This window comes from Ursus arctos, unplaced genomic scaffold, assembly GCF_023065955.2.
Source record: "Ursus arctos isolate Adak ecotype North America unplaced genomic scaffold, UrsArc2.0 scaffold_7, whole genome shotgun sequence".
Classification (NCBI taxonomy): Eukaryota; Metazoa; Chordata; class Mammalia; order Carnivora; family Ursidae; genus Ursus; species Ursus arctos.
In genome coordinates this window covers 64,154,264-64,176,248 of record NW_026623089.1, presented here as the reverse complement: position 1 = coordinate 64,176,248, position 21,985 = coordinate 64,154,264, and the positions used below count along the sequence as shown (strand labels likewise).

General features: G+C 37.7%; 1 protein-coding gene across 6 annotated transcripts in view; it reads left to right on the top strand.

Annotated features, from left to right (window-relative positions):
• Positions 1–21,985, top strand: part of BICC1 (BicC family RNA binding protein 1) — a 275,327-nt gene that overhangs the window by 82,709 nt on the left and 170,633 nt on the right. For all 6 annotated transcript variants that reach the window (XM_048219269.2, XM_048219268.2, XM_044386082.3 and 3 more), the window contains exon 2: positions 20,056–20,102. In XM_048219269.2, coding sequence (XP_048075226.1) covers positions 20,056–20,102 — 47 coding nt within the window. The remainder of the gene's footprint in view (positions 1–20,055; positions 20,103–21,985) is intronic.

Here is a 21,985-nt window from a genome sequence, read left to right as displayed (position 1 = left end):
TAGCGTGGATAGACAATTGAAGAACTTGGGCAAGAAGTACTATTTTGTACATTCACTTTGACTTTGTTAGTCTTAAAGTGTCCTTTAGAAATCAATTTACTGAGTTTAATTAGATATATGAGTAAACACAGATTCATAGAGTATTTTCTCACAAATAGATACTTTAAAAAATGATTTGACTTATGGTAAAAATTCATTTTTTTTTCAAATAAAGGTGTTTGTTTAAAAAAAAATTTTTTTTATTATGTTAGTCACCATACAGTACATCATTAGTTTTTGATGTAGTGTTCCATGATTCATTGTTTGCGGATAATACCCAGTGCTTCATGCAATACGGGTTCTCCTTAATACCCATCACTGTGCTAACCTGTCCCCCCATACCCCCTCCTCTCTAAAAACCCTCAGTTTGAAAGAAGGGAAAAACGAAGAGGGGGGAATCAGAGGGGGAGACAAACCATGACTTATGGTAAAAATTCTTAAGTACTCTTTACTTTTACATATGTATGTGTCTACAGTTTTTTGGGCTCTTTTCAGAGTACTATAGCTATACCCCAAGAAAATTTGGGAAATAAAGATAAGATAAGGTATATTATAATCTAATAATACTCTTTCCTGGCATATACATTTTGGCCTTCTGATTAATGTCCCTAGTTTTATGTCTGTATTTAAAGGATAATATTTACAATCATATCACACATAGACTTTTATGACCTGCTTTTTTCTTTTTTTGACCGCATGTTTACTGTATTCATTTTTAACACTGCATCAGTTTTTGAAAATCAGCAAAACCATCTTTTAAAATAACCTTAAAATGTTTGAATAAGTGTCTATATCTAAATTTTCTTAATTCTTGTATTGCTTTTTCCATGTTTTGCTTATTACAAGTATTATGAAAATGAACATGTTTGTGCCAGTAGTTTTTCCTCTTATGATTTGGATTATATTTTTAGGACCTAGGCTCCTAGAAATAGAATTATTGGGAACTACTTGGAAGTGATAGCTACTCTTTACATAAACCAAATTGTTTTTTAAAATGATTGCATGAATTTACACCACCACTGTATAGTCACAACAGCTTTATTGGTGCTTATGGTATTACTGAATTTCAGGGTTATTATAGTATAATTATATTAATTATATATTTAGCTGAGATAAAATCTTTGTATTCTCTGGAAAAATACACCATTTTAAAAAGGATGGATTCACGTAGTCTACCTGACCCATTAAAGGGCCAGAATTTTTTTTCAAACCTTTCTGAAATTAAACTGGTTTAGCAAAATCAGGAAGATGTTCTAGAGAGTTTTTACACTGTATATTTGAGGATAGGTGCCTCAAGCATGCACATCCAGAACTTGATAGAGCGTTGCCAACTGTCATTACCTTTTTAGAAAGGCTTGAATATTTTGAGAGTGGTAAATAATCTAGGTCTAAGACATTTTGGTTTCTTGAACTTAAGAAAAATGACTTTAAACTTTCCAAAGTAAACGAAGATAGAATTGTTTAAGAAAATGAATGCATACAGGCCCACTATGCTGTTATAGCAGATTTATTTTAATTGAGATAGAATGTGACTCCTTAACCAAAGCTAAAATTCTGGGAATAAGAATAAAGCTATGGCTTAGAATATGACCACTGTGTTTGCATCATAAATATACACACTTATTTTATGAAAGGAAATTGAGGAAATAGTATCTGTTATAACTTTTATCCTAGGCCAAAGACTATTACCTTAAAATTATTCTTCAAGCATTGTTTGAGATGAAAACCACATTTAAAGGTGGATTCTGCCTACTGATGAAAAACGAATTCATGTTAACAAACCAAGGACTTTAAATGGAATAAATTATAATCAGATGTTAGATTTTGATCAGCTTTAACAAAAACAAATGATTCTTTTCAGAGATGAGAATTGATGGCTTAGCCCTCCAAGAATATATCTTCCTTTCAAACTAAATGTCTTGAGAGGAGGGGATCTGCTTAATTTCCTAAAAGGAGACTTGTAATTTATCAGCAGCAAACTGCTGAGTTTAAGAAATAAGAGATCCCTTAAATGTTTCCTAGACCTTCTGAATGAGGTTGCCTTGATCTGTAGTAACTTGGTTATGCAGAACATTTTGCAGAAGGTTGAATTGTGCAGGTAGCTATGGAACAGGACCTAATGGTCAGATCCCCTCTGAATGAATACCTTTGCTGCCTTTCTTTTGCATGTTAGAACTCATTCCTTAAACCTGCAGATCGTAGACGTGCTCCTCTTGAGTGAAGAAGTAAGTCTTTCAGGACCACCGGGCATCTGCTGATTATCTTAGCACTTCATACCTCTTCTTCTTCTTCTTCTTCTTCTTTTTTTTAAAGATTTTATTTGTTTATTTGAGAGAGAGAGAAAGCAAGAGAGAGCACAAGCAGGGGGATGCACAGAGGGAGAGGAAGAAGCAGACTTCCTCACTGACCAGGGGTTCGATCCCAGGACTCTTGAGATCATGACTTGAGCCAAAGGCAGACGCTTTACTGGCTGAGCCACCCAGGCGCCCCACTTCACACCTATTCTAATGAAATGGCAGTGTGAGGCAGTCTTGGCTCAACAGGCCTTGAGAAGAGCAAGTTTAGAAAGGGCTGGAAACAGTTTTAATGATAAAAGGTGAGTCATTACTGCTTCTATTATCCTTTAGTTCTGCCCTGAAAAGCAGCTTTTCTGGGTTGTAATGAATTATGCAAAATACCCAGAGCACAGGCATGACTTTAATGCCTATGATGATTTATGTTGTCATATTTAGTTATGTACATATGTATGTATAGTTGACACACAATGTTACATTAGTTATGTTGTCGTATTTAAACATTTTACCTGCCTCAAAATAATTGTATTTCTCTGTGGTTCTGGGGTGAAGGTGAAATGTGTAATAGGTGGTTTTGGGCCACTGGCTGGGGTTTTAGGAAGCCAACCTGACTGAAATTTTGGAAATAAAAAGTAACAGTGTCACCAGTGATTCCAGTGATGACACAGTGCTTGAGACTTCTGTGTGTAAGAATTATCTGGTATGTTTACACGAATGCAGGTTCCTGGGCTCCCTCAAAGACTAAGATGTGGTGGGATCTGTGGGTGGGCCCAAGAAGATGATTTTTTTTCATGAGCATCCCTCTCCCGCAGTGTGTCTTCAAGTTGGTATGCCTGTAGTTCATTGGAGTATTAGATAACTCTTACCCAGTTGGTATGTTTATTTAAGCAGACCTGTCTTATTTGAGCTACTGGAAGTGTCCAATTAAAAATTAAATTTTGTGATCTAGTTAAATTTTTTGGCGACCTGAAAAAGTATGGAAAGATCAACTGTCCATTTGGTAGTTCCCTGACTGTAGAAGTAGCATAGATATGTATTGTTTGGAAGATCATTACATGAAGAAAGGATATTCCTAAAAGAAATATCCTACCAGTAATTCTTAATTAGTGATATTGGTTTGATGGGTGGGGCAGTTCTTTATTGAGCTAGACTCTGTGGTTTTCCCCGCCCTAGACACTAAATGTCTGCACCATTGTACCCAGCTGCCATCCTGTGATGACAACATCACCTCACGTATTTCCAAACACTCCTCTGAGGTGTGGTGCTTCCCCTGGTAAAGAATCAGTGTGAGCCAACTTGAGGTATTCATGCGGCCTGTCAATGGGGAGCTTCCCTTTCTCTCTCCTGTCCCGACCTATGGCCCCTTCTAGGAATAGGTGCTGTTTAATTGCTTTGAGTCATATAAAGGGAAATCTAGTGGACGAACAGATGTGGGTATTCACAGCATTCTCTCTGCCCAGAATTCACTTTCCCTATCTCCCATGTCTCAGTCCTTTCCCATGGTAAGGGATCAGCTCAGAAGCTCCCTACCATGTTTATTCTTTGAGTTCCTTTTATCTGTGACTCTTAAATAATGTTTAACCTTTTAGAGTCTTGTCATTTTTATTACTGACCTCGAGAATTTATAGTTGAGTAAGACTGTAAGTTCTTTGAGGTCAAGGTTGATGGCTTCCATTTATTAAATGCTTATAGAGTGCTTATTTACATATTTTTGAGGTGAAAACAGAGCCTTAGAGAGGCTAAGTCACATGCTTGGGGTTACACCCTTAGTGAATTGGCAGACCTAGAGTTGAACCCAGGTTTCTCTGACTCCACAGTTTTTATCTCCTCTTTATATGCCTCAGGTGCTAAATAAGTTTTGTTTAAATGAATCAATAAATGAGTGTTTTGGAAGAATTTGAGTAGCCTTGATGAAAGCAAGCATATCTTTGTGCCCTTGTACCCCTTCACACATTCGGTGAAGAGAATAGGGAAACAGACTGCCCTTTCATAGATTTTTGCACATAACCTGAATTGTAAGCATGCCTGGAACACATTTGGTTCTGATTTAAAACAAGTTGGCTTGCCCCATTGCCATGTTATTACAAACACAAAAGAAGTATAAACTTCATTCCATTAAATAACCATCTACATAAACTCTTAAAGAGTTTCATGGTTTTGGGTTGGGCCAAAGCTAGATATTAAGGAAGTGGTTATTAATGTCATATATTTTATTCAGAAACTACTCTAATTCTTAAACCCTCTCACGAACCCTCCAACATACTAACCAACATTTTCCTTCCTTCCACAAAATGTTTCCAGGAGGTTAAGACAGGTACAGCTTGGATTTCAAGCTGCTGATGCCCACTATTTGGAAATACTCCTTGCTTTCAGTCCTTTGTAGCCTGTCGTGATGCTCTCTACTTGAATCTTTTTCAGTCTCCTTTGGGTAACAGTTATGTAAGTTATTACAGTAGCACTGTATAATGGAAATATAATGTGAACCACAAATGTAACTTAAAATTTTATAACCACATGAAAAAGAAACAAAACAGTTGAGATTAATTTTAATAACAGTATTCTTTAACCCCATATGTAAAAATGGTATCGTTTCAACATATATCCAAAGATTACTGAGATTTTTACTTTTTTCTGTACTAAGTCTTGGAAATCCAGTGTGTTTATGACTTTTAACAGTATATCTGGATTTGGACGAGCCATATTTGAAATGCTCACTAGCCACAAGTGGTCAGTGGCCCTTGTTTTGGACAGTGCAGCTCTCTGGGAAGACCAGCATAGCTCATTGTGGTGTATGATAATTCCATTAAACTGTGTAAAGGCCATGAACATACTTTAGCTTTTGATAAAGCTAGAAGACTATTGATTTAAAAAAAAAAACACTAGTACTATGTAAATACTCAAAATTGTCAAATAGTGTTTATGACCTAGGCCAGACTAAATGGTGCTTCAGGAATTGCTTATGTAAGAAGAAATAGGCCCTAAAGGCTAAACATTTGACATGAGCAAAGTTTCTGTTTAACAGTTGGACTGAAAGTACATTGACGTATGTTAGGGTCATCAGTCCACAAGGAAGTCTTCACTGTCAGGTCAATAAATTTGAAGTCTGAGTAAACTCTTAGCCAGGGTTGCTTGAAGAGTTCAAGTTAAACGTTGTTTGAAGCAATGAATAATGTAATTTAGATGTTCTCAGATTTTTCTGAATATTTGTTTTCCTACATTCGATAGCAGCAGATGCTTTGTGAAACTAAAAGCCGGTAGACTAGAGAATGTTGGCCTTTGCTTGAGGCTGCTGGGGGGCCTTGAGTGTGGCAAGGCCACCACTGTCTTAAGTTGTCCCCAGCGCTGGAATAATGGCAGAGCTTTACTGCCCTGAGAGATTCGACACGTAAAAGAATCCCCTGCAATCTGCATTTTGATTAGTGGAATTTTGCAGAGGGCTTAATTGTTGGGGTTAATAGATATAAACCATGAACAGGCAGAGAAGTCCCCATTGTTAAAATAGATTAGGACTGCTCCCCCCCCCCCCAGCACAAATTTTGTCATTCCTTTTATTTTGGTTGGAAATTTGGTGGGAAATGAAATAAAAAAAAATATCTCACAGGATGTCTTGGATTATTGGTGTAGTTCAGTTAATGGCTCATGCTCTTGACCCAAATTGTAATAGACGATCCATCTTCTTGCTCTCATCCTCTTAGCTGTTGAGCCAGTTTAGAATGTGGTAAATTAATGAGGTGTTATCTGTTTTATTTTATGTTTCATTGGATGTGACCTTCCAGGAAAAGTGGCCCTCTTGTAAGCAGTCTATAATAAGAAATGTATACATAAAATTTTCTCTTTTTGGTTCATGTATCTTAGAGTGTCTCTTTCTGTCTTGAGGCTAGCTACTATAGTTCGTTGTGAATCACAGAGGTTTTGCAAATATTGGACTTAGTGTTTTCAGCTGTGAAGTTTCCTACTGTGGGCGTAAGTTGTTAGAACTCCTCCATGAGAGTTGTACAGAATCAATATTTCATTTTAGAAAGTGCTCGGTTAATTAAGGCCTATGATATTCTATGCTTGGTATGATTTCGTTGTCCATTATTCACGTCTGATATTGCCACAGGCATTCCGTCCCTTAGGTAGCTTAGATCCACATTTGACCTTCACACTTTTGCCAGATTGCTTTATACCTTGTGGGCTGAAAATGATGCTGTGACAAACCAGTACAACCTTGGTTCACTCTCAAACAGGAAGAAGGATTTCAAATATGTTACCTGATTTCCTTTTATAATTAAAAAGAAATTTAAGCTATTTAAAGGCATTCTGAAGAATACAAAGGAGAAAGTGATGAATGACCCAGTAATTCCACCACTCAAATAACAATTGTTAATATTTTGATGTTTATTTTATCCGTTAAGTCTTTTTTCCCCTAGCATATACATCCTATGTATATGCATACATTCATTTTTTTTTAAGATTCTATTTATTTATTTATTTGACAGAGAGAGCACAAGGAGGGGGAGGGGTACAGGGAGAGGGAGAGGCAGGCACCCTGCTGAGCAGAGAGCCCAATGTGGGGCTCGATCCCGGACCCTGGGATCATGACCTGAGCTGAAGGCAGACGTTTAACTGACTGAGCCACCCAGGCGCCCCTATGCATACATTCTTATATACAGAACTGAGATAATTCTGTACATCCTGTCTCACAGTCTACTTAAAAAATAGTTTATTCCATTTTTGAACATGGGGATTTTTTGGGTGAGTTTTTATTTTAATTCCAGTTAACATACAGTATTATATTAGTTTCAGTTGTACAGTATAGTGATTCAATTTCTTATGTTACTCTGTGCTCATCACGAGTGTGCTCCTTAATCCCCATCACCTATTTCACCCATCCCCCACCCACCTCCCCTCTGGTAACCATCAGTTTGTTCTCTATAGTTGAGTCTGTTTCTTGATTTGTCTCTCTCTCCTTTTTCCCCCTTTGCTTTTTTTTTGTTTCTTAAATTCCATGTATGAGTGAAATCATAGTATTTGTCTTTCTCTGACAGACTTGTTTCACTTAGCATAATACACTCTAGCTCCATCCATATTGTTGCAAATGGCAAGAGTTCTTTTTTTTTTTTTTGAAGACTTTATTTATTTGAGAGAGAGTGTGAGCAAGAGAGAGAGAGAGCACACGAGTAGGGTTGGGGGGGGGGAAGCAGATCCCCTGCTGAGCAGGAAGCCTGATGGGGGGCTTGATCCCTGGACCCTGAGATCGTGATCTGAGCCGAAGGCAGATGCTTAACTGACTGAGCCACCCAGGCGCCCTGAGATTTCATTCTTTTTAATGACTGAATAATATTCCCTTGCATATATATTCCACATCATCTTTACCCACTCATCAGTTGATGGACACTTGGCTGCTTCCATAACTTCACTATTATAAATAATGCTGCTATAGACATTGGGGTGCATGTATCCCTTTGAATTAGTGTTTTTATATTCTTTGGGTAAATATCCAGTAATGCAATTGCTGGATTGTAGGATATTTCTATTTTTAACTTTTTTGAGGAAACTCCACACTGTTTTCTGGAGTGGCTGTATCACTTTGCATTCCCACCAACAGTGCAAGAGGGTTTCCCTGTTCTCTGCATCCTTGCCAACACCTGTTGTTTCTTGTTTTGTTGATTTTAGACATTCTGACAGGTGTGAGGTGGTATCTCATTGTAGTTTTGATTTGTATTTCCTTGATGGTGAGTGATGATGAGCAGTAGATGCTCGTCTATTAGCCATCTGGATGTCTTCTTTGCAGAAATGTCTGTTCATGTGTTCTGCCCATTTTTAAAATTGGATTATTTGTTTTTTGAGTGTTGAATTGTGTAAGTTCTTTATATACTTTGGATACTAACCGTTATCAGATATGTTGTTTGCAGGCGCCTGGGTGGCTCAGTTGGTTAAGCGTCTGTCTTTGGCTTGGGTCATGATCCTGGGGTCCTGTGATCGAGTCCCACATTGGGCTCCTTGCTCAGCGGGGAGTCTGCTTCTTCCTCTGCCCCTTGCCCCGCTCTCGTGCTCTCTCTCTTTCTCTCAAATAAATAAATAAAATCTTAAAACAAAAGATATGTTGTTTGCAAAGAAGTTCTTCCATTCCGTAGTTTGCCTTTTAGTTTTGTTAATTGTTTCCTTTGCTGTGCAGAAGAAGCTTTTTATTTTGATGTAGTCCCAGTAGTTTATTTTTGCTTTTATTTCCCTTGCCTCAGGGGACCTATCTAGAAAAAAGTTGGACAGGTGATGTCAAAGAAGTTACTGCCTGTGCGTTCTTCTAGGTTTTTATGGTTTCAGGTCTTACTTACATTTAGGTCTTTCATCCATTTTGAATTTATTTTTGTGTGTGGTATAAAAAAATGGTCCAGTTTCATTCTTTTGGTTGTTGCTGTCCAGTTTCCCAACACCATTTGTTGAAGAGACTATCTTTTTCCCATTGAATATTCTTTCCTGTTTTGTCAAAGATTAATTGACCATATAGTTGTGGGTTTATTTCTGGGTTTTCTATTCTGTTACATTGATCTATGTGTCTGTTTTTGTTCCAGTACCATACTGTTTTGATTACTGCAACTTTGTAATACAACTTGAAGTCCGGAATTGTGACGCTTCCAGCTTTGCTTTCCTTTTTCAAGATTGCTTTGCTTATTTGGGGTCTTTTGTGGTTCCATACAAATTTTAGAATTGTTCTAGTTCTGTGAAAAATGCTGTTCATATTTTGATAGGGATTGCATTAAATGTGTAGGTTGCTTTAGGTAGTATAGACATTTTAACAATATTTGTTCTTCCAATGCATGAGCAGGCAATGTCTTTCCATTTCTTTGTGTCATCTTCAGTTTCTTTCATCAGTGTTTTACAGTTTTCAGAGTACAGGTCTTTCACTTCTTTGGTTCGGTTTATTCCTAGGTATCTTATTATTTTCTGTGCAATTGTGAATGGGATTGTTTTCTTGATTTCTTTTTCTGCGGTTTTATTATTAGTGTATACACAGTAACAGATTTCTGTACATTGATTTTGTGTCCTGTTATTTTACTGAATTTGTTTATCAGTTCTAGCAGGTTTTGGTGGAGTCTTTCAGGCTTTCTATATATAGTATCATGTCATCTGCAAATAGTGAAAATTTTACTTCTTTCTTACTAATTTGGCTGCCTTTTATTTCTTTTTGTTTTCTGATTGCTGTGGCTAGGACTTCCGGTACTATGTTGAATAAAAATGGTGAGAGTGGACATCCTTGTCTTGTTCCTGACCTTAGGGGGAAAGCTCTCAGTTTTTCCCTTTGGAATATGGTGTTCCCTGTGGGTTTTTGATATACAGCCTTTATTATGTTGAGTTATGTTCCCTCTAAATTTACTTTGTTGAGGGCTTTTATCATGAATAGATGTTGTACTTTATCAAATGCTTTTTCTGCATCTATGGAAAGGATCATATGGTTCCTATCATTTCTCTGATTGATGTGATATATGACGTTGATTGATTTGCAAATATTGAACCACCCTTGCAACCCAGGAATAAATCCCACTTGATCGTGGCGAATTATTTTTTTAATATATTGTTGGATTTGATTTGTTAGTTTTGGTGAGGATTTTTGCATATATGAACATCAGAGATATTGGATGGTAATTCTCTTGTTTTGTGGTGTCTTTATCTGGTTTTGGTATCAGAGTAATGCTGGCTTCATAGAGTGAATTTGCAAGTTTTTGCTCCTTTTCTGTTTTTTTGGAATAGTTTGGGAAGAATAGATATTAACTTTCCAAATGTTTGGTGGAATTTGGCTGTGAAGCCATCTGGTCCTGGACTTTTGTTTGTTGGGATTTTTTTTTTTTTTTTTTTTTTTTGGTTACTGATTCAGTTTCTTTGCTGGTTTTGGTCTGGTCAAATTTTCTATTTCTTCCTGTTTCAGTTTTGGTAGTTTATATGTTTCTAGGAATTTACCCATTTCTTTTAGGTTGTCCAATTTGTTGGCATATAGTTTTTCATAATGTTCTCTTAGGATTTTTTGTTTTTCTGTGGTGTTGGTTATTTCTCTGCTCTTATTTGTGATTTTATTTATTTGAGTCCTTTGTCTTTTGATAAGTCTGGCTAGAGGTTTATCAATTTTTTTGATTTTTTAAAAAAAAACTAGCTCCTGGTTTCATTGATCTCTTTTATTGTTTTTTAAGTTTCTATATCATGTATTTCTGCTTGTCTCTTTTTTTTTTTTTTAAAGATTTTATTTGAGAGAGAGAGAGCATGAGCGAGGGGGAGAGGCAGAGGGAGAGGGAGAAGTAGACTCCCCGCTGAGCGGGGAGCCCGATGCTGGGCTTGATCCCAGGACCCTAGAATTATGACCTGAGCTGAAGTCAGATGCTTAACCAATTGAGCCAGCCAGTGCCCCACCTGCTCTAGTCTTGGTTATTTCCTTCCTTTTGTTGGTTTTAGGCTTTGTTTGTTGTTCTTTCTTTAGGTGTAAGGTTGTTTGAGATTTTTGTTGTTTCTTGAGGTAGATCTGTATTGCTATAAACTTACCTCTTGGAACCACTTTTGCTGCATCCCAAAGGTTTTGAACCATTGTGTTTCATTTTCATTTGTCTCCATGTACTTTAAAATTATTTTCTTTTATTTCCTGATTGACTCATTCATTGGTTAGTAGCATGTTATTTAACTTCCATGTATTTGTGGTCTTTCCAGATTTTTCTTATGGTTGACTTCTATTTTCATAGCCTTTTGGTCAGAAAAGATGCGTGATATGACTTCAGTCTTTTTGCATTTGTTGAAGTTGGTTTTGTGGCCTAATATGTGATCTATTCTAGAGCATGCTACATATGCACTTGTAAAGATTGTGGATTCTGCTGTTTTAGGATGGAATATTCAGATATATCTGTTAAATCCATCTGGTCTGGTGTGTCATGCAAAGCCATTGTTTTCTTGATTTTCTGTTTAGATGATCTGTCTATTGATTTAAGTGGGGTGTTAAAGTCCCCTACTATTATTATAATATTATCAATTAGTTCTTTGATGTTTGTTATTGTTTTATTTGTTTGGGTGCGTCTATGTTGATGCATAAATATTACAGTTATTGTATTGATGGATTGTCCCCTTCATTATTATATAGTGTCCTTTTTTGTCTCTTGTTACAGGGTTTGTTTTAAAGTCTGTTTTGTCCAATATAAGTATCATTATTTTGGCTTTTTTCTGCCCTCTATTTGCACGATAAATATTTCTTCATTTCCTCACTTTCCATCTGCAGGTGTTAGGTCTAAAATGATTCTCTTGTAGGCAACGTATAGGTGGGTTTTGGTTTTTTTAATCCATTCTGTCATCCTCTGTCTTTTGGTTGGAGCGTTTAGTCCATTTACCATCAAAGTAGTTTTTGATAGATGTATGTTTATTGCCATTTTATTATTTGTTTTGTGGTTGTTTCTGAAGATTTTCTCTGATCCTTTCTTGTCTTTCTCTGTTTCCTGCTTTTCTGGTTTTGCTTAGTGATATATTTGGATTTCCTTCTCTTTGTTTTTTGCATATATATTAGTGATTTTCGATTTGTGGTTACCATTAGGTTGGTATATAACATGTTCTGCATAGAGCGGTCTATATGAAATTGATGGGCATTTCAGTTTGAACCATTCTTTACTCCTCTTCTGCCCATGTTTTAGGTATATGTTGTCATATTTTACATCCTTTTATGAGTTCCTTGACTGAATTTTATTTTTTTTACAGAAATACTCATTTTTACTGCTTTTGTGTTTTCTTTCTTCATACTGTCACATTTGGTCTTTCCATTTACAGGGTACCCTTTAGTATTTCTTGCAGTGTCAGGAACTCCTTTAGTTTTTGTCTGAAAAATTCTCTATCTGTACTATTCTGAGTGACAGCCTTGCTGGATAGAATATACTTGGCTGCAGATTTTTCCCATTCAGCACTTTCAATATATGATGCCGCTCCCTTCTGGCTTAGAAAGTTTCTGCCTTTTAGGTTTTCCTTGTAAATTACTGCCTTCTTTTGTTGCTTTTAAAATTTTTTCTTTATCATTATATTTCGCAATTTTATTTTATTTTATTTTATTTTATTTTTTTAAAAGATTTTATTAATTTATTTAACAGAGATAGAGACAGCCAGCGAGAGAGGGAACACAAGCAGAGGGAGCGGGAGAGGAAGAAGCAGGCTCATAGCGGAGGAGCCTGATGTGGGGCTCGATCCCATAACGCCGGGATCACGCCCTGAGCTGAAGGCAGACGCTTAACGACTGCGCCACCCAGGTGCCCCTATTTTGCAATTTTAATTACAATATATTTTGGTGTGGATCTACTTTTGTTGATTTTGTTGGGTGTTCTCTGTGCCTCCTGGATCTGGATATCTGTTTCCTTCCCCAGATTAGGGAAGTTTTCAGCTATTATTTCTTCAAATAAATTTTCTGCCCTCTTTTGCTCTCATTGTCTTCGAGGACTCCTATAATAAGAATATTATTACGTTTGATGGCGTCACTGAGTTCCTTATGTCGATTTTCCTTGTGTATAATTCTTTTTTCTCTCTGTTGTTCAGCTTGATTACTTTTCATTACTCTGTCTTCTAAGTCATTGATTTCTTCCTCTGCTTCTTCCAGCCTGCTGTTTTTTCTCTTTCTTCCTTCCTTCCTTCCTTCCTTCCTTTCTTTCTTTCTTTCTTTCTTCCTTTCTTTCTTTCTTTCTTTCTTTCTCTCTCTCTCTCCCTCCCTCTCTCTCTCTCCTTTCTTTCTTTCTTTCTTTCTTTCTTTCTTTCTTTCTTTCTTTCTTCTTTCTTTCTTTCTTTCTTTCTTTCTTTCTTTCTTTCTTTCTTTCTCTTTTAAAAAATATTTTGTCAGAGAGAGGGAGTGCACATAGCAGGGGGAGCAGCATGCAAAGGGGGAGGGAGAAGCAGGCTCTCTGACGAGGAGGGAGCCCAACGTGGGGCTCAATCCCAGAACCCTGAGATCATGACCTGAGCCAAAGGCTGACGCTTAACCGACTGAGCCATGCAAGCCCCCCCCCCCAGCCTGCTGTTTATTCTATCAAGCATGTTTCAAATTTTGTTTATTGAGCCTTTTATCTCTTCTATTTTACTTCTTATCTCTGTGTTAAGGGTCTCACTCATGTCTTCCACTCTTTTCTCTAGTCTATTGATGATCATTACTTTAAATTCTTTATCAGGCATGTTAGTTATATCTGTTTCATTTAGATCTCTGGCTGTGGCTTAGTCTTGTTCTTCCATTTGGGACAAATTCCTCTGTCTTCTCATTTCGTCTAAGTTTCCATGCCTGCTTCTCTGTGTTAGAAAAGTCAACTATGTTTCCTGCTCTTCAAAGTAATGGTGTTATGAAAAAGAGGTTCTGTAGTGCCCTGCAGGGTTGTTCTCAAGGGCCTGATACTTGAGGGAGGGTCTCCAGTGTATGCTGCATGTACTCTTTGATGTGGCGTCTTCTCTACCTTTACTTGTGGAGTTTGTTCTGATGGTCTTCAGGTCAATTCCTGGAGTATTTAGGATGATTTGATAGTTATCTAGTTGTATGTCTGGGATGAGTCAATCCTAGGGACCTTCTACTCCACTATACCATCTTCCTCCAGTCTCTTCTGAACATGGGGATTTTTAACAGCAAAACAACAAAAACAACAAAAAACAGTATTTAAGAAGAGCATTAAACTGAAGAAGAAAATCATCCTCAAACTACCAACCACTATTTTAAGGAAAAAAATATTTTTGTCTGTTCTTGATTTTTCTCTACAGGCCTACATGCTTTTCTTGTTTTTGTTTTTTTAAATTTTTTTTAAAGCAGGTGAGTTTGATTTGTTCATTGTGGACTCTGAAAGCAGGTAGAGAGTTTTAGGAAAGATGAGGTCTGAAAATCCTCACACACACTGTGATACATAACTTTCAGAAGCCACTGTTCTTTACTGATTTTAAACCTGGAGTGTTTTTCAGTTTACTAGGTATTTGAATGACTTTGAGAATTGAAGGAACTTTAAAAATAGGCTTAATGACTACTATTCAATCAATTCTTAGAACTCTGCCACTCTAGAGTGTTAGATATGATTCATGAACATAAAAAGTTCTTTAGGAGTATATAATAACTGCATCTTCTGCATCTTTTTGTGTTTTCCTCTTTCAGCGAAATTGGCCCAATTGTCATGGAAGTTTTCTGAAAACGGTAATATACAGAATAAAACATCTCGCATAGCTCTTTTAGATATTGATTAAATTGATCTGATAAGTGAATGTTTTAAAATTTCAGTATTTTTGCAGGAGAATTAGCTACCTGAATGTTCACATTTATTTTTCAGGTGACCTTCACGAACAACAGCCTTCTTAGTTGCAAACGAGCTACAGTTGGGTTGTGTTAAGAAAAAGGGAGAAATGCCTTGAATCTTTATAGAGTTGAATTATTTCTCATTTATTTTTATATTGAACTGTTTTTTGTTTGTTTGTTTTGTTTTGTTTGGCTCAGATTCTGCAGGCTTGGGGAAAAACCCACTGCCTATCCAGGCAGTGTTTAAAGATATTCCACACTGTGTTTTAAATATGAATACACAGTCCTTGTGTTTTTAGATTTGACTCCAGAAAGCATCAGATGTTATAATGGAAAAGCATTTTAGAGTGAAAGGGATATTTAAACAAGTTTCCATATGCCCTACGAAGAATTTAAAATTGAGCTTTCTTCCCCCCTTTAATTCAGTAATTAACTAGATTTGCCCTGTAGTTTGGGGAAGTATAATAGTTTACACCTGTTTCAACTTTTGCTGTTTTTATTGGCTATGGATTTTGCCGTCCCATATTTCTTGTGAAGCAAAAATATCAAATAAAATATGGCAAAGCGTTGAAGAAATTATAATAAACATAAAAATGAATTGTTCAGCTTAAAATATGAAATGCTTTACCTGCACAATCTGTGAAGCCATGTTTCAGTAGTACTGAAGTAATTTATTCCTGCAGTTCTGTGTCATGAAAATAAAGACAATTGCTTTCGTTGGCAAGAATAATCCAGGGTTTTTACAATCAAATGATTAAATTTTGGAACATCAGGCAGAAGTCATCTTCTAGAGACAGTTAGAAAAAGCTTGCTAAATCATTTTGTGTGTGTTCGTGATACTGTGGGATAAAAAAGATGAGGGTGTATTGGTGTATGAGAATATGAAGACTCAGTGGAACTGTGACACCACAGAATATAGTCAGACTTCAGAGGTCAAAGAAGGCCACAACATCAGGATGGCGTGGCTCATTGCCCAGGCAGCATTTGCCCCTCCAGCCATAGTGAAAAGACAACCGTTGAGTCAAGATATTATCATATCTCATATTTTTTTCTTTTTTTAAATCCAACTCTTCAGTGGTCTTCCTCAAAGCATCCTTGTCTCTTCAGGCGTGGCAGAAGCTGCCCAAGTGTAATGTTGGGTTAAGGGTAAAATGTGTAGCTTTTTAGTACCTTGTCCTGAACGAGACTAGCTAAATTAAGTTTCTGTTAAGTTTAGTTTGGATGGAGTTGTGACCATGAAAAGATCTTCGGGAAGTTGTCACTAAAATCAAATTTTGATTTTGGCTCTATCTTACTAGTGGGTGGCTGTGAATATATGGGCCAAGACTGTAAGCTGAATTAGGTCAGGGCCTTGACAATTTTGACTGACCAGCACAGGACTTAAATATTCGTGGAATGAAAGTGAACTTCTTTTTGTTCTTTTCTGAATCTGTAAAATGAACTTATTAAATACCTAAGTTTATATTGAGAAGTAAATAATCTGCAAACCTCTTCCCCATGATCTCTCACTTCTTCAGAGGAGTTTATATTTTAATACTGAGGAATTTGGACTATTTGAGAATTAAGCTCTCAAATTTGAGCAGAGAAGATCCCGTGTTGGAGTGGCAGAGAGAATACTTTTGGTGTTATGTTGTTCTCCCTTAATTGGCTTCTGTGGCCTTGATAGCTTGCTTGCATGGGGTCAGTAAAAGTCCAGCAGGAGACCCAGCCACCTGGAAATGAGATAGTTACTGTAGAGTGCCCATGATGTGGACTTACCACGGTTTGTGCCTGAGACAACGATCTCACTAAGTATCTGGTCAGAGTCTTTCACTAGGGTACTTGGGCTTAAGGAATGGACACTACTCAGGATTTAGGAGGAAATCAGGCTCAGATGTGGAGTTTCTTATATGCAAATACTTGGAATGAAAAAGGCCAAAGAACTTTGGCGTGAGCATTTTTGGTGCCAGTGAGTATCCCTGCCTCCTCTTTCCCTTGAACTGCTAAGGTTGCTAAAGGTGCAGGTTTCTTTTAAATTTTAGATGTTTTTCTGGAACATAGTTAATTATAATTTGAGTCTAAGGAAAATCCTCTCCCCCTTTTTTTATTCATCCAGGGATTGAAAGGCCACTCTGTGAAGTCTGTTTAGCTGGACTTGGAATGAAGGGGCATTTCAAGGTTCTGACATATTGAGTTTATCATGAGAAAAATGTGTCCTAAAGGAAATGTCTGTAATAAAATGTAATTGTATTATGAAATTTAAAAAGATGAATTCTACGTTGTGAAGGAGTTCCATGTGGGTGAAAGGCATCTTGATAGGTCTGTCTTGCTTGATAGTCCTTTAAAAATATCTTTGATTCTAAATTTCTTTAGAATCTAAAGATTCTAAAATATCTTTGATTATAAAGTTTCCTCAGTGTCACTAGAAGTTTTTCACATCTTTGTGCCATGCTATGCAATTTTGATCGCCAAGTGATTTTGTCATTGAGTAGGGCCCTTTCAAACTATTTTTTGCTTTAGAGATAAAGAGAAAGCCCACGAGGTGGCTGAGTTTGAAGTGCCCCCAAGGCACTTATTAGGTTTGTGTCATTAAACCTTTTGTCTTGCCTAGGTAGCCCCTCTAGCTAGGATCACCCACATTTTCCAGTTTATTTAGAAAGTATAAGCTTTGTTTTTTTGGTCAAATTTGCTTTTTATGTTTTTTTTTTTTAATTTTTAAAAATTTATTTTTATTTTTTAAGTAGTCTCCATGCCCAGTGTGGAACCCAGTGCAGGGCCTGAACTCACAATCCCAAGATCAAGACCTGAGCTGAGATCAAGAGCCAGGTGTTTAACTGACTGAGCCACCCAGACGCCCCTGCTTGTTATGTTCTTTTTTTTAAAAGTTTTAATATTGACATATTTCCAAATTAGAGAGTGAAAATCATAATTTGTGGAGTTAACTTCCAGGAACCTGTTTGTGGAAATGTGTGATTCAAAGGCTCATATGTCTTTGCTCGGTTTCTGTGCTGAATTCATGCTGTTGGAGGTATGGTATTTGTGCGGAAAGTAAAGTTTAAAATGATATTAGCATTATTTGCATGTTTTGTTTTTGCTGCTGTAATAAATTACAAGTTTTATGGTTAACAACATAAGTTTATTCATATAGTTCCAGCGTTCAAAAGGATGGATTTCACTGGCATATATCAAGGTGTTGGCACGGCCATGCTCCCTCCAGAGGCTCCAGGGGAGAATCCATTTCCTTGCCTTTCCCAGCTTCTAGAGGCCACTTATGTTCCTTAGCTCGTGGCACCCTTTGGCCATCTTCCAAGCCAGCAGTGTAGCATCTCTAATATATTTCTCCACTGACCTCTCCATTCTTTGGTAAATGTCTTGCTCTCCCTCTGTTTCTATTGTCACATCACTTTCTTGGATTCTTACCTTCCTGCTTCCCTCTTACAAGGACCTTGTGATGACCTTGGGCCCACCTGGGTAATTCAGGATCATCTCCCTATCTCAGGACCTTTAATTTAATCACACCTGCAAAATCCCTTTTGCCACATAAAATAACATATTTATAGGTTCCAGGAGTTAGGACATGAATGTCTTTGAGGGGCTGTTGTTTAGCCTGCCATTAGAATAGTGTTTTAAAGTTTTTGTTTCTTTTTAGTTCTTGTTTTCTTTCGTTCTTTTTTTTTTTTTTCAAGATATTATTTTTTTTTGAGAGAGAGAGAGAGCGCTTGAGAGAGAGCATGAGAATGGGGAGAGGGAGAGGGAAAAGCAGGCTCCCTACTGAGTAGGGAGCCCAATGCAGGACGATCCCAGGACCCTGAGATCATGACCTGAGCTGAAGGCAGATGCTTAACTGCCTGAGTCACCTAGTGCCCCTAGCTCTTGTTTTCATACATTTCCTCAAACTGTCTTTGGAAATCACAGAAAATGTACTCTGTATTCTGTTTTTTGGGTGAAAACATGTTGATAAAAACACACATTTTTACAAGATTCTAGAAGGTGTCTTATATTTAACTGTGAAATTAAAGTTGGTGAAAAAATTTAAATTTTAATACTTGCTATTTCTTTGAGGGAATTTCTTGGAGTTTTGAGTCTTCTTACCTAACAGAATGACCTGCCACATTTCTTGGGTCATTAATAATTTTCTTAAATTGAGGTATAGTTGACACAGAAGAGTCTTTAATAATTTTAATAAGTGTCCTGGACACACATACGCATATGCATGTACACACAGTGTCCCTCGTCAGTATTGACCAATAGTGTTTGGGGTACCATGGTCTTTCAGATTTCATTGTCCAGGAGTTCTTGCTCCAGCTCATTTCCTTGTCTTGGCCTGGGGGTGGCTTCTCCAGTTAACCAGTGTTCCACCCTTCACCTGAATTTGAAACCTGTTTGGTGTTTGCTTCCCCCCCCCCCTTTTTTTTTTTTGAGAGAGAAAGACAGCATGAGTTGGGGTGGGTGTCAGGGAGGAGGAGGGGAAGGGCGGGGAGAGAGAGGATCTTAAGCAGGCTGCATGCCCAGTGCAGAGCCCAACACCAGGCTCAATCTCACGACTCTAATATCATGACTTGAGCAAAATCAAGAGTCAGGTGCTTAACTGACTGAGCCACCCAGGCGCCCCTGGTGTTTGCCTTCTGAAAGATGCAGTTTGAGGCTTTTGCAAGCCAGATGCTATTGGCTCTTTGTCCCCTCTCTCCTTTTAGTCAAATTGCTTACTCCTCTCCACATATTAAAAAGAAGGTTCACAGAGTTGTAAGACTTTTGAATGTAGAGACCCAGAGACCTGGGTTTCTCCTGTATTACAGGCTGCCGTTTAGATATAAAAATGATTGTTCAAATGTAATGACTTTCTAATTAATCTCACATGAAGTTTTATTGTTGTCTGTGACCCTCACTATTACTATTTCATCCTCATGTGGTTTTGTCTCTCTCTTATAAATGTGAATTAAGGAGTGAATTAAAGTGGTATGATGGCGGCTGAAACCCAAGTAGATGATATAGTCATTGCAAAGCACAGAACAAAGAGCTAAGAGTGTAGGCCTTGTGGGATGAGCCGCCGGTTGAAAAGGCAACTTCATGCCTGGGACTGGTTGCAGATAGGAAGTGCTTCGAGCACCATAGGTGATGATATTGGTAGTTGCATTTGTTCATGTCGTTCCTGAATTATGAAAGGATGAGATTACTTTCATCTGTGTGTGAAAAGAGAGACCTGAGTCTTTCAGACAAAAAAAAAGTGAAATCATCTAAAGATGTACATTTGATTGAATTAATGTTTGTAGTTTTGTTGGTGTTTTTTTTTGTTTGTTTTTTTTTTTTGTTTTTTGTTTTTTTTTTTTTTTTTTGTGACTTTGCATCAGACGAGGCCAGTTCAGGCAGGCACTGAGCTTTGGGAGAGCAAGAATGACATCTTGCTTATTACTTTTTTATTCTCATACTTGATACTTGAGAGGTTTTTGAATACATAGGTTGAAAAAAAGAAACTATTTTAAATGTATACATTTTTATTTGCAGCTGCTGCCGAAGGAAAAGGCAAAAGTGGGGAAGACTTTTTTCAGAAGGTAAGTTGCTTCATACTCCTGCCTTCGTGATAATTGAGGAGAAATCAGTGTGTCTCAGTGGTTACACTCGAGGCCCCTGAAAGCTCCCCTTCCATATGAAGGGGAATAGGTTTTGAAGAGACAGCTGGAGATGCTCAGGGCAGAAGGGTGAGATGCTGTTTGGGAAGTAACCGTTCCAACTTCTTGCTCCTCCTGAGCAACTCTAATGACATTTTTGCTTGGAGGCAAAGAGGTAATAAAGGCTGCCTCAGGTGTGCTCTCCTCATTATCTTCTTTCACTGCTACCCCCTGTTGCTTCTTTCCCCACATACATGCCTGACCTGGGACTGGAGGGCAATCCTTCCCAGCTTTCCTCATTTCCGGTAAGCGTGACGGTGGGTGGGGTAATATAATCGATGACAGATGCACCTTTAGATCTGCTTGCTCACGATTGGTGACCATGGCCAGCGTGTCCCTGACTGTCCTCTGAGAGTTCTGAACTTCATTGAAGCCAGTCTGGCTAGCCTTATATAGCAAAGGGAAATAGGAGTGGACCTGATTGAAAAATGAATATGAGAAACTATGATTAGCGACTGATTGTTTCTAGTCAGCTCTATTTTAAAATAAGTGTTTTGTGTAAGGGAAGATGCCTGTCCTTTCCAAGAAATTGACTCAAGTTCATGTTCTTCTTTCATTTATTTGGACTTACTATATTTGTGTCTTAGTTGTTGGGATCCAGAAAGCATGTGTGCAGCAGTAAATATACCGGTGTCCTGGAGTGAAATAAAGCAGCAACTATAGACGAGGTTAAATAATGCTGTAGAGGGTCGTCAGCCTTTGGAAACCACCTGTGTGTAACCAGGTGTGGCCCTTACAGCCTCTGGATTTTCTTGCTCTGTGTCATCTACAGTTTTTCTTTTTTGTCAGTGTCATCATTTTCTGGATTCTCTGCCAAGAATATGGAAGCAAATATCTTCAGCCGATACTTGTATTGCCATTTCTTCATTCTGAAAGTATTCGTTTACCACCTACTGTATTCCACACACTAGTGAGACTAAAATGAGCAAGGCGTAGTCCTTGGCCTGAAAGAATTAGCCTGGTGTCCGACAGTAAAGTCATAAAAATAGCAGGAGAGTGTGGGGCCATAGAGGGTTAAGCACTTGACTGGGGCTTGAGGAGATAAGAAAGGACTTATTGAGTACTTAAGAGTAGTAGTTCAGTGAAGAGGTAGGCTTCAGTCTGGGAGGGCATTCTGGGCAAAGAAAATGTAAGATGGCTAAATGGGTTTGGAAGAATTCCTGTGACATTCACACTCAGACATTTGGCTTGCACACATGACATCTGCAGGGTTCATGGTTCATGGTGAGATATAATATCTTATGAAGTATCTTATTTGTATGGGCGGGCTTTCCTAAAGGGACTTAAATTTTAAAAATTTAAAAATGCTATGCTGGGCAAATTGAATGTGTCAGACCACAGCTTTCCACCCCCTCTTTAGGCTCATCTGTTGATGTTTCTGTACTATTCCTGAAACCCCTTACTTGGCATTATCTGATAATGGTTAATATCCAACTTACCATTACCTGGACATGTCAGAATCCGCTGCCTCTATCTAAGGCAGGCTTGCCATGAGGGAAGAAAAGAAAAGACAACTAGCAGAAATCACAGATCTACCTTGGGTTGGCCGTGAAGATACAGATAGATACAACCTGTGGAAGGATTTTACTTCATTGTTCTCTAACTTGTGGATAGATGTAAAAAGCAGATTGTTCAGCTTTGTGTGACTGAGACGTTTGAAAAACTGAATCAAAACATGGCGTATGTGGTCATAAAGGGCCTTCATTCTTAGAAGATTTGCTAATATTTATCACCCTTTGTGGAGCCATATATACATTCCAACAGTT